The sequence below is a fragment of the Amphiura filiformis genome, chromosome 13 (genome assembly GCF_039555335.1).
Source record: "Amphiura filiformis chromosome 13, Afil_fr2py, whole genome shotgun sequence".
Classification (NCBI taxonomy): domain Eukaryota; kingdom Metazoa; phylum Echinodermata; class Ophiuroidea; order Amphilepidida; family Amphiuridae; genus Amphiura; species Amphiura filiformis.
In genome coordinates this window covers 16,408,421-16,421,971 of record NC_092640.1, presented here as the reverse complement: position 1 = coordinate 16,421,971, position 13,551 = coordinate 16,408,421, and the positions used below count along the sequence as shown (strand labels likewise).

At 36.9% G+C, this 13,551-nt stretch overlaps 1 protein-coding gene across 1 annotated transcript in view; it reads left to right on the top strand.

Moving 5' to 3' along the window:
- The window catches only part of LOC140168051 (complement C3-like), a 45,044-nt gene that overhangs the window by 12,849 nt on the left and 18,644 nt on the right, over positions 1 to 13,551 (top strand). The window contains exons 8-14 of the mRNA XM_072191356.1: positions 358 to 436; positions 1,907 to 2,066; positions 4,445 to 4,519; positions 6,351 to 6,522; positions 8,826 to 8,995; positions 10,586 to 10,744; positions 11,318 to 11,377. Of these exons, the coding sequence (XP_072047457.1) occupies positions 358 to 436; positions 1,907 to 2,066; positions 4,445 to 4,519; positions 6,351 to 6,522; positions 8,826 to 8,995; positions 10,586 to 10,744; positions 11,318 to 11,377 (875 nt within the window). The remainder of the gene's footprint in view (positions 1 to 357; positions 437 to 1,906; positions 2,067 to 4,444; positions 4,520 to 6,350; positions 6,523 to 8,825; positions 8,996 to 10,585; positions 10,745 to 11,317; positions 11,378 to 13,551) is intronic.

Sequence of the window (13,551 nt, the reverse complement as noted above, 5' to 3'; positions counted from 1 at the left end):
ATTTGAGAACATTTGAAAAAGGACCATCCATATGCCAAAATTGACCTAGAAAAGGGTGTCATTGTTATACCAAAAGGCTGAAAATGCTACCCATGTCCCCGTATGGCCATTTGTCCTGAGTACCTCCCTCCCTGGAGTAAAGTGCAGGTTTATGTAAATACAGTAACATAATGTGCAGATTAGACCATAGTATCAAACTAAAATTGAATGATAGCTACTTGTATGGAGGAGCTAGTCCAGTATCAAAAAGGTCATCGTAGCTGTAAAAGCATATTGATCACTATGGAAGTACGTGGCTCTCATTGGGCTGCTATTGACATTCAACTCAAACTACTTTCATGTTCTTTTTTCCACTAGGTTACTCTCGTGAAGTAAATCATTACCGTAATCCTGACGGAGCTTTCAAAACTTTTGGTCACACTCCAGGAAACTCTTGGTAAGTCATCAGTTTCTTCATTGATATATATAGTGTTGTTGTTGTATCTATCACACAGTGTCAACACCAGGTAAATAATGATTTTTGTTCAGGCGGGAAACTAACCAATAGAAATATGCACTAACAAATCACATGTATCTGCTATCACACCGCTAATAGCCAGTTACAAAATAGAGTTAACTTTCCAATTCGCTCCTAATCAATGATAACTACCTAATTGTTAGTAACAAACAAACAGAATAAAAACCCTATTGAGGGGGCAATATAAGCAGTGTCTCACTGTCTCTGTAGAATTCCTGAACGATTAGACCACATGGTTTGCACCCGGGTTTGCAACGAGATGATTTGAAGCAAGCGCTTGTCCTTTTTAGGTGGGCTTGGGGATTAGGCTAGCCAAGTTTTGCATGGCGTAGAGTGGTGTACCTGCTATTGATATTCAGACAATAGATCTTTTAATACCGGGGTAGAAAATGATGATTATATCCCGTTATTTTTGGTTTCTATAAAAACCTATTGTAAGGCTTGCACTTGAATGTTTGTGTTGAAAGTATACGGTAAGCTTCAGTCTGTACATTGAAAACCCAGCCTGTACATTGAAATCTGACCAAAATTAGATTTTTCTGAAGTCATTAACTTTATTATGCGTAGCCAGCTATATGTCATATTTTCTTATACATAGCCTGAATCCCTCGGCCATTCTCTCGTGGCTTTTGAAGAACTAGTGGATTCGCCCTACTATCATGGCGATTTCTGCCATGACGATTTCGGGGTGATGTCACTGTGTATCATTAGCTTCCTCCTCCTCCTCATTCTCATCATTGACATTGTCACCGGGCAGTATTAATTATAGGCATCATCATCATTTTCAATTATTTTCATTGTATATCCTCATTATCAGCACTGCCTTTATCTTTATATTTTTCTCCATCATTAACATTGACTTCCTCTTTATCTGCTACCATTATCTTATTTGTCATTATCATCATCGTCATTATCTTCCTCATTTTCATCATCGGCATCGTCATCATTGTCTTTTTCATAACTTAAACCTTTATTCACATTCTTATATGAAGAGAGAATGTAGGAGGTGCACACGAGGGCATCACCTTATAACAAACAGTTGCAAACATATATCAACTTGGACATGGACTAACACATTATCATACATATTCATTACTACAAGAAAAAACATATATCAATGTCACCATCATCATCACCCATTTATCACCATTATCATCAAATTCATACTCATCATCATCATTAACAGCATTGTCTTTTCATTCTTCATCTTTTTTGTTTCTTCATTCTTTTGTAGCTCTTTTTCATTTACTTCTCATCTTTCTTCCTTCTTCTCCTTCTCCTCTTCCTCCTCATTATCCTTCTTCTTATTTTTCTTCCTTCTTTCATCATGATCAGCAATGCTATGTGTCTCACAAAGATATATTTTTACTATTATATCTGACCCCATAGGCTGACATCTTTTGTTCTGAGAGTGTTCTGCAAGGCCAAAGAGTTCATAAATGTTGATCAGAAAGTGATTTGTGAAGGCATGACTTGGTTGGCTAACATACAGAAACCAGATGGATCATTTGGTTTTACTACTAGAACTTACCATACGACACATTTTATGGTAAGTAGTATGTGTTTTTAAATAAACTGTACAAACAGCTATCTTAGGCTATTTAATAAAAGGCACTTACTTTAATGCCTACATGACCAGTGGGCGCCGCCATATACCAAGACTACCAAGTGATCAGTAGATGTGTTACAATGCTAATGTACCTGCCAATTGCGACCCTGGCCCCTGGGTACATACCTGGGGATGGCCAGGACTTGGGCCAGGGATTTTTGTTTTAAATGTTATACTCCCAGGCTAAAACCCGGCCAAGACCGGGACCTCCTGGGCATAAATCTTGCATAAACCCTCACCTCCCCGGTCGGACATCCGATACAACCCCTGGTTATTCCTCAGCCCAAATTCCCAGCACTGGCCATTGGATATAGGCCTAGACTTACGGTTTTAATATCGCTGCGATCTTGTCACCAGTGCTTCGTAGCCAGTGTACTATGTGCCTCGGCATGCCTAATCCATTCAAAATTCGAGCTCTCGGAATGGATTCTTAAATGCTTCAAAAGTAGGCCTATATGCCTTCATGTGTGTTCCATTGCAAATACGTCAGTTACTCAGCTTGTTGTGGAACCTCTAAAATAGGTCTAAAATAACGAATAAACGAAATAGGCAATCACCTAGATTCTCGTCAGCACAATTCTTAGTCCGTATTCTGTATTATACCATGCGTATTAAAATACAGAACCGAGCCTTTAAAATTGTAAAAATCTCTTGCCGGAATACTAAAAAACAACCACATCCCTGTATATTTTTTTAACACATTTTAGATCCAAATGTACCGACAAACATTTTCAGAATGATTTTTCTGTGCCACTGGTCTGAATATGAAATGCAGATCTTGAGTCCGACACAGTTGTTCTAGCTCAAATACATATGTGCACTTTGGTCAGACATGTTGTTAGTAGATTTGTATAAAAACGCTACTCCGTACTCCTTCAAATGTAAAGTGAAAAGTCAAACACATACAAATTCTTGAAAATGTATGAGTTCCTATATGTGTACATCCATATCAAAACGATTCACTTGTCGGCTGCTACATGTGCCTCATTTCACATAATAGCTAGGAATAAATACCAGACTCATTTCAAGTGGAGCTCGCTTCAAATCATCCCCAAGTGACATGGTTTATATGGAATGCTCTCTGTATTAATAAGCCATGTGACTTGGGGATGATTTGAAGTGACCTCAACTTGAAATGAGTCTGGTATTTATTCCCAGTTATTATGTAAAATGAGACACATGTAGCAGCCGACAAATGCACCTTTTTGATATGGATATACACATATTCAATAACTTGATACAGAAAAACCTGATATTTTCATCTGGTAGAAATAGACGACAAAAATATACCCTTAAATATTATGATAATGAACCATGAGATTATCACAGTAGCTAGTTGGGGCATGAGTCAGTAGTGATAAATTGTATTAACTAGCGAAAATTTTCAGTCCCCCCTGTTGTAATGCTTATATATATATAAAAGCACATCAAATTATAAGTAGATTATACAATATATTCTATAATAAATCAATGGAATATAACAGTGATTGTTGAGGTATTATATGCTTGATAGAATCAGACCCCCAGATCAGACTGTCTATCTCGTCACAATGGGATCAACAAACCTTGAAGACAGTGGCAGCACCAGAAATTTTTTCGGGAGGGTGGGGGGGGGGGCAAAATGGGACAGAACCTCTGACTGGGGGACATTTTCACCTAATTTTGGCTAAAAAGTGGCTTTCACCCCTCTTTTCAATTTTTTCGGGGCAATTGGGGGCAGAGCTTCTGTCTGGGGGGCATTTTCCCCCCTTTACACCCCTGTAGCACCGCCACTACTTGAAGATGTAGCATAGATACAAAACATTTCACTCATGTTCTATATAATTGTTGTGTGGTACAGCTATAAATCATTACAATCATGTTCATGTACCTCAGTGACTTGTTTTGCATCGTAGGTTGAACATTTAATAATAAGTCTAAATCAAAATGTACTAGAAACGTTATGGTTGTGGTCATGGTGGTGGTCTCTTCCCACTTCCTGTGATCCTAGGTTCTGGCATTGCACATGTGATCGCTCGCCCTCCGGGTAAGACTTGTTGTGCATGAGGAGTGGCAAACCCTCTACAACCAGTTAATACATGGGAGTATTATGTCCCAAACACCAAGAAAAAGATACAACACTTTGGCCTGTGACCATTGTTTTTCAAAATACGAAAAGAGTGGAATTTTCATCTAAAATGATATCTAAAGATATTATTATTGTTATGGGAGAGATGAGAATACATCATTAATGTAATGTTGCCTTTACTCACCCAAAAACAAGGAAAAAAATATGTATGTTCAGCATGTGTTTATTTATCTATTGTCTCCATCAACAGGGTGGAGTGGATGAACCGATCACATTGACAGCTTTTGTCCTCATAACTCTTTCTGAATGCGACTGTGCAACTTTGGTAAGTGTAATATGCTTTTATTTTTAATAAATAAATAATAAAATAAATATGATGATAATTTAGATCTTTTCATTGATATACTTAACCAAAAACATCCTAAAGTTCGTCAAAATGCAGATATATTACATTTTGGAACAAGCCTACACATGCTAAAAAAAGCTCACAAATGGTAAAGCTGTTCTGAACAGGTTGTGGTGTCTTTTGTTCAGTTTCAAACAGCTATACATTTAAAATTAAAGCCTATGGGTCAACAAATATTTTCACAGAATTTCAAATTTGCAGTTCTGATATTTAGTGTGTACAGTAGGCATTATAAACTCAACCAATAAAGTATCAAACGATTATAGATGGTCAGATATATCGGAAATGAAATATATAGCAAAACTTATTTAATGTATATAAAGCGCAGCTTTCTCCTGCGCATTTTGATACCTCTTTTGTTGCTCTGCGATATCATTTGGTCGAGTTATGGGCGCTTGAGTAGCTTAAGTCAGATTTTGAAAGTTGCACTTAGCTCCTATTCAAGCCAAATGCGTTCGTCGTGTACATACACACACACACAAAATCAAGACAAAGATGTGCTCTGTTTACTTAACCATGAACTTTACTTTATTTTACTCCTTCGACTTCCAACTTCAATACTTGCTACCCTTTACTTATCTCTGACTTATCTCATGAACTCTTTCTGCTGACATCTCAATACTTGGTGTGCCCACCATCACACACACTCATTTGAATTTGGCGGACAAAAGCAATGGTCATTTATTGGTTACAGTACAACGATTTGGCTTGAATAGGAGCTAAGTGCAACTTTTAAAATCTGACTTGAAGCCACTCAGGCGCCCATAACTCGACTAAATGATATCGTAGAGCAACAAAAGAGGTATCAAAATGTGCAGGAGAAAGTTGCGCTTTATATACATTAAATAAGTTTTTGCTATATATTTCAGTTCCCGATATATCTGACCATCTATAATCGTTTCGATACTTTATTGGTTGAGTTTAGTATTTACTACAGGAGTTTATAAGTAATTTTTATGGAAGAAAAGAGCGAGCAGTTATGACAAGCTCTTTGCCAAACTTTAAAATGACCCCTCCTTACATCTCATTCCACATTTTCAGTTGAAAATATCCCTTTTCTAGCGATATATTTGCCAAGAATACCCCTTTTTCTGCTATAATGGTACAATAATGGGAACAATATTTGGCTAAAGTTTTATGGGCCACCAGCATAGCTGGGAAGACCACTTAACAATCCGTTCTATGTGTGGGTGGGGGTGGGGTGGATGTGTGTGACAAAAATGTTAACTCTCCAAAATTTTAATGGTCATATCTGTGCTTCTAACATACTTATGCCAGCCAAACATCTGGTGATTGTAATATAATGGGTAGGGCCATCCAATCCGTGAAGATATTTGAGGTTAAAGGTCATCTAGGGACCTAGAAACACAAAAATGTTCTTAGAACTTTATAAATGTTTTTTTTGGTTTGGTGAGGATCAAATGAGGTCATTGCATCTGTGATTAGTTTCATTTTTTTAAATAAGAGAAAAAATATATGTATGTTCACATCCATGGTATGCTTCAGCATGATTTTATTTAATTCTTTTACCTCCAACACTGAGCATGTGTGGGAATTGCTTTTCTCTCAATATTTTTCTAAGGATAGCCCTTTTTGGCAGAAACTTGATGTGCAAAGTTAATTTGTTATGTACAATATATGGACATTCTTTACAGTTTCTGGAATCTGAAGTAGTAGTGCTTCAGTCTTTCTGTGTTCAAGTTCAGATCCTCCCGTGAATTACTTCTCTTTATTATTTCTTACTTCTCAGGATACAACAGAAACTGTGAGCAAAGCCACTATGTTCTTAGAAGGCAAATTAGCTGAGATTGGCCAAGATCCACACTCATTGGCGATAGTGACGTATGCATTGGCCCTGGTTAATAGTGCTAGAGCTAATGATTTCAATACACAACTCAAAACACATGCTCATGATAATGCTGGTAAGTAATCTAAATGGCTTTAAATGGGAGCCAGAGATGGTTCACCGATATTGTGCATACGGTTTGGGCAATTCTGCCGTGAGGTATAAGCGCAAGTCAATTGTGGTCTGGTGGCCATTTGTGACATGCTTGGCTAAACTTGTTCTGGAGTCACAAATTTGGTTTCCTCCTCCCAAAATCATGCAGCATATAACCCGTAACCTGATTTAGGGGCCATTGGCCAAATTAGAAAGTTATAAATGGATTTAGTAAATGCTCAAATTTTAGTGCCCTTATGGTGCTGGCTAAAATGTGACATTCCTGATAAAAATATGTTTTATATGTAAAAACTAGAAAATTATATTCCAACTGACCAGCAGGGAGCCAAAAGATACGAATGTGTTGCGCTGACACATGGTAAATTTAAAAAACAGCAAAATATGGTTTTAAAGAAATTTGGATTGTTTGTTTCAAATCATGCATCATATCAAATTTTCAATGTATATTGTACTCGTCATTTACATTTATGGGGCTTGAAAAAAAACACACCTTAAAATAAATAAAATAAAAATGCCTATGATTTAACATGCACTACACTTAAGTACCAGCACAGTTCAACAATTATTCCGCTGCCATTAGGATATATCAGAATCATTTCCGCTTCAACAAGTCAGCAACTGATGCGCAGCTAGGTAGTACTCTCAACTTCAACTTCAACTTTATTTTCCACAATCAAACAAACAGACAAATACTTATTGGATACATTATTACAAGAAAAGATTAAACGAAACAATTATGGAGGGAAATGATCGAAAGGCCAATGAAGCCAGAATTAACCACCCCCTTTTATAAGACAGAAAAAAAATTCTGGGGCTATGTCTCAGCCGACTTAGATTGTGATTACCCCCAGCAGCTCCCCATTTTACACCTGGGTGGAGTGAAGCAATTGGGAATTAAGCCGTCTTGCACAAGAACGCAACACACTGGCCGTGGTGGGGCTTGAACCAACAACCTTTCGATTATGAAACTTGAGCCCTAACCATTAGGCTAAAAAGAAAGAAAGAAAGCGCAGTGATTTATAGTGCGCTACGCACAGGCACAATGCCTAGACGTTGATCCACAAGCCTCAGCACACTTGACAGGTTGTCGCTGACCACTACGGCCCACATCATTCCACAAATCATTTAACAGCATTTCAGGGACTTTGCTGCTTCAAGAGCGCACACCCTAGACACATGATGCAGTCATGTCTACAGTAGAATTCATCTCGACCTTTGCAGGACTTAACCCCATTAAAAGCTATTAAACCAAGATAACACTCATTGAAACAGCTCAACTGATTAAATCGGATCTTCTCTGGTTGTGCACAAGTGACTGTTTTCATGTGCGATATCGCAATAAAGCTGGTATTCATAGCTTCAGTTGGGTAACCGATTATAAAGGAAACGAAAGGAAACAATGTTATGTGTGGCTTTGTTCACGAAATCAGACAATGGCGTGCTTTTTGTAAACCAGCATTCTTGAAAATGAGCAACATAATGATTTTTGACTTAACACGGTTTGGAAATAATTTCTTCATATTTTTGGTGTTATCTGTCGCTTACATGTCCTTCCTAAAACACAAAAGTACGACCCTCTCCAAACACCTAAATTAGCTAAAAATTTAGGACATGTTACAAAACTATATTGTCTAGAATTTTAGAAGCGTACTTTTAATATTGGCCGGTTATTTTTCACACAGCGACGTTAACTAGGCAATGTACTATTACCTATAACATTAACTAAAACACCAAAGTACGAATATTTCCAAACATCTAGATTAGCTAAAAATTTAGGACATGTTAAAAAACTATATTTTCTAGAACTTTAGAAGAGTACTTTTAATATTGGCGGTTATTTTTCACACAGCGACGTTAACTAGTCATATCCCCATACTGTTAACGTAGGGCTATTTGTAAAGGTCACGCGTCAATGGGAAAGAGCACTGTGTATTGTGTATAGGAAAACGGACAGTAACTGCAGTATGATTCCACAAATAACCTTCGCAACCAGGATCAGCTCCCCGAGTTTTGTACGGGTTACAACGAGACAAATTAGCAGCGAGTTCCTTTCCAGGGGAATTTCAAGCTAACTCAATTTTTCCACGAGAGCGTACTAGGTACTGCCAGGGTTCGAACCCGCAACCTCTCGCACCATAGTCGAACGCCTTATCGATTGAGCTAACTTGACTGCACAGGCTACTGTGCTTCCATTTAATACTTTGGAGACTAGTAAATAAAACTAATGTTAGCTTTGGCAAATCTTTATTTTTGTCACTTTTGCAGCTCTAGGAACCAAGTACTTTGGAACACAAGGAAGTGGAGCCCTGACTGTTGAGACAACTGCCTATACCCTGCTAGCTCAGATCACCCTTGGGGAGATTTCTTATAGTTTCCCCATAGTACAATGGCTTATGATACAGAGAGACCAAGTTGGAAATTGGTACTCAACACAGGTATGCAAGGGACGCACCATTAGACTTTAGGGATGGGGTTAGGAAGTTGGGGTCGGGGCAATTTTTTTTTCGTTGGCAATCGTTGGGGTTTTTTTGCCGCTGAGACAAGATTTTTTTTGCACTAAATATTGCCCAGGAGTTATTTGTTTAAATTTTTCATGCATTTATAAACAATTAGGTGGGAAAGATTTTTTTGTGTTTGTGGGGAAAGTTTTGTTTCTTTTTTAGTGATAGTGGGGGAAGTTTTTGTTTTGTTCATGTAGGGGGGGAGTTTTTTTTTCAAAAACTTCCTAACACCCCCTTGAAGTCTAATGGTGCATACCTAACAGGATAAACTGTGTACCTGTCAAGTTAGGTATTAAAATAATTTCACAATAATAATCATTTTTTTGTAATATAGCTGATTGTTCATAGCTCTTGATCAGAGCCCTCGCAGTACCTCAGAAGATCCAGAGATCCCCAAGTAAAATAAACCCAAGCAAGTGACTAGTATTAGTAAAGAAAATGTATATTATAGGCCAATCCATTCTGTAAAAAATTAATACCACTCCCATGCATCACCCAGCAGTACATGTATTTGTACAGAGCTTCGGCAAGCTTCACTATAGGCAAGTCACCAACAAGTAAATTAGGACCACTTATAGATCACTGTCTACCTGAGATATTGGTCTACCCCACACACCAACCGCATGAAAGTCCAGTGACCGACGCCACGGGTCTTTACTATAGTGTCAGAGGGCATATGGCATGGTTTTTTCATTTTTTCTTTCAATTGGATGGAAAATAGGTTGGCTTTGGAGCAAAGCTAATTGTTCGTAGCAAGGATGTGGCCGTGTGTCCTGAACTCGCCACCCTTAGCGTTACATTACAAATATTATGAATTTTTATACCAATCAAGTTCTAATTAGATTATCTCCACAATTATCACTAGCAAAAGTATACATTTTTGGAATGCTGAAGGCATAAGCAATTCACATATATACATTTCAACTCATTATACAGGGTGACCTTCAAGTTGTACAGGGTGGAATAAAAAAGATTCGGATAAAAAATTGCTTATTACCAACTTGTAGTAATATAAACTGGAAGTAAACAACTTTCATTTGATTAGAGGATAGGGGCAGCCTACTGAGTTTGGAAGAAACCAAAATCACAGCTGTTTAGTAATCTCGGAACACAGGCATGTCCCAAAGTATGTTAGAATTTTTGACAATTCAACATATTTTAACCTGAAACATTTTGCCCCTAACCCATACAGAAAAAATAAGTCCATATTTAGATTCCTCATTAAATTTCCCTTCAGAAAATCTATACTTCGACTATGATAGATAAGTAATTACGATTTTGCAGTAACTTTTAGATTTTGAAGAGAGGTTTGTATTTTCTAGACTAAACGAATCATTAAAGTTAAAAACTATTAGTAGAATTGTTTAGCTTTACGGTCATGAGTCTTTTAGATGCTAAATAGAGTCAATTTACAGCCTTTACAGAATGAACACATTTTGGTTTCTATTTCAGTATTTTTTTAATTTTCTTTTAATCTATGTTTTCATATTCTGTGGTTATTTATTATTTGATATTTCGTTACAGGATACAATGGTAGCTTTACAGGCGTTATCTGAATATGCCCAGCGAGCTCACACAGGAGATATTGATCTGACTTGTGACATTACTTCCTCTGTTGATGCCCAATTCCAGCCAGCATGGCAAGTTTTACCTGAGAATGCTTTGGTCTTACAGGCCACCCAGGTACGTTTATTGTCAGATAACATGAACATGGTCATTTGGGAAATTTACTGATATTACTTCTTCACCTGCTGATGTACAATTCCGGCCAACCAGACCAATCTGGATTTTGGGCACAGACCTGTGAGTGCCTTCCTGTGGAGTCCCCACCAGCAGTTGAGAGCACGGACCCTTAATTCTTGTTGGGATGGGGGGGAGCTCTATATGAATTCTATATCAGGACAAGGGAGCCTATGTGCAACATTGGGTGGGGCTTTACGGTATTTGCGATTATGCCTTTTCTTAAATATATTGGGTAATTTTAAACATTTTTCTTTCTCTTTTATGCACCATTTTGTATATATGGTAATATTATATATTTTTTGTAGCTAGTATGTGTATATGGTAATAAGTTCATGCCTTTTATGGTATTTTAATCCTGTCCTGTTTTTTATCCTGGCCTGCAGGAAGAACAGTGATTGCTTGTCCTAGATTAAAGAAGAAAATAAATAAGTTACAAGTCACTTTATAGGCCTATGATGTAAATACTATTCAGTCCTGTTCACACACTAATAATGTTTCTATTATTTTATTCAGGCACCAGTTGAAGGCGATCTCGTATTTGAAACCCATGGCATTGGTATTGCTACACTGTCTGTAAGTATACAGTAATCATTACAATGACAGAAGCGTTGAGTTACACCCTGCGTAAACTTACGCTAACATATTTTCCCTACTGTGTGTCCACACCTAGCCTACTCCTAGCACTATGCCGACCAGTTCCACCAAGCAAGCATTAACTTCTGGTTGGCGTAAACATTGGCTATCACTTTCGGTGTGTCTGTGACCGTTTTCAACCATGCCAAATGTAATTTCTTAGCTTCCAACCATAAAAAGGTCAAACTATAACACTGGGTGTCAGGCGTAGCAGCGTTCACATTGCAACTTACGCCCCGGACTTACGCCTGGTGGAGATTTCACTTAGCTTGTTACTCCTGACTTTCGTTGGACTGACGCCTGGCGGAATTTACGCTGACCATCGTTCACGCTGCCACTACTCCTAGCAGCACCTATCGCTACTAGCGACTTTTGCCGACCAAGTTCCGCCAGGCGTATGTCTGACAACTTGAACACAGCTAGAGTGTATGTTGGTGAAAATTTGATCCCCATATGTAGTGACATCTATCAGCATTGATCCTTATGGTTGAAGTTTATTTTAAAAAAATCATTTGAAATTTGCTGGCTGCTAAATGGTTGATTCCTCATTATTCAAGCTCAGTGCAGGCACCTGCCAGTATGCATATATGTGGTGTGATCAAGGATATTCAATCTGAAGTCGGTCATATTCAATTTTCAGTTTCTTATAGGATTGTAAATAGCATTTGCAAAGCTACATTTTGCAGAAAATCCCATTGAAATTGAACAACCAGTTCAAAAGATATGAGCAATTAAAGAGTTTTCCAAAAGAGGAGGAAACAAAAGGAAATATTTCCTTTGTTTGGCTATATCTCAAAATCAATATTTCCGACTTCCGACTGATTTTGCTTAATCACATCGCATATGACCACGTCTTTTAAACATTAGTGAAGACTTTTGAAATTTGTCACATCAGAATGGTTCAAATTGACGCCCGATTTGCCAAATTTAATAACTAAGGATTGACCAACGCACCCCAGTCTGATAAATCTAAAGAAAATAGATCACTGAAAGATTTACATTCAAAGGTAATTAATGGTAAAATAATGAAGCCATTTTTCAAGTTTACCAAATTACAAGGAATAACAATGGGTAACACAGTTGTAACAAGTTGATGCATTTCTAGCATTTTATTTAATTGAGTCTGGTTTTAATTTGAATCTTGAGTCACTGCATCATCTGAATAGGGAACTTGGGAAAATCGAGTGGTGTTTGATAATCAAACTTGGGAAATTGAATTGGCTATTCATATAATAGAGGGTAGGTACCCAGCAAACACAAAACGTTTTCGACATCATTCGCAAAAGGTTATAAAAGGTTGTCAGAAAACATTTAAATGTCGGGTTATATAAAGGGTATATTAAGAGTATAAAACGTTTTCATAACCTTAAAAACATTTTTGATAATCTACTGCTCAGCAAACAAAAATGTTTTACAGAAAACGTTTAAATGTCGGGTTATATAAAGGGTATAAAACGTTTTAATAACATTCCAAAAACATTCTTGAAAACTTGATACAAAACATTCTAAACAGAATGTTATTTTGGGGTTGAAAAAATATTTTATGAAAAATGTTTGCCCAAAATATTTTCAATAACGTTTTAAAAACATTTTCATAACCTTTATATAACCCGACATTTAAATGTTATTAAAAGGTTTTGAAAAAACATTTTAAGAACATTTCTGTGTTTGCTGGGTTCAAACATTTTAACATAATGTTATTTAAGTATTGACACAATATTTGGCAAAAATGTTTGTAAAAATAGTTTACAATAACATTTTTTGAAAACATCTAAAAATATTTTTGTAGTGTGTTTTCATACAAACCGTTTAAAAACGTTATCATGACCTTTATATAACCCGACATTTTAATGTTATTAAAACGTTTTTACCTAAACCAAAAGCCAAAATATAACTTATTTAAAACATTTTAAAAACGTTTTTGTGTTTGCTGGGTAGGTCCAATGTTTTACCACTATTCATTATATTGGACCTACCTAGATCCTCTATCACATGATAGAGGATAGGTAGGTCTAATGTTTTACCACTATTCATTATATTGGACCTACCTATCCTCTATCATACGATAGAGGATAGTAAAACAAAAAGTCCTATTGTTATTCTTTTAATTGGTC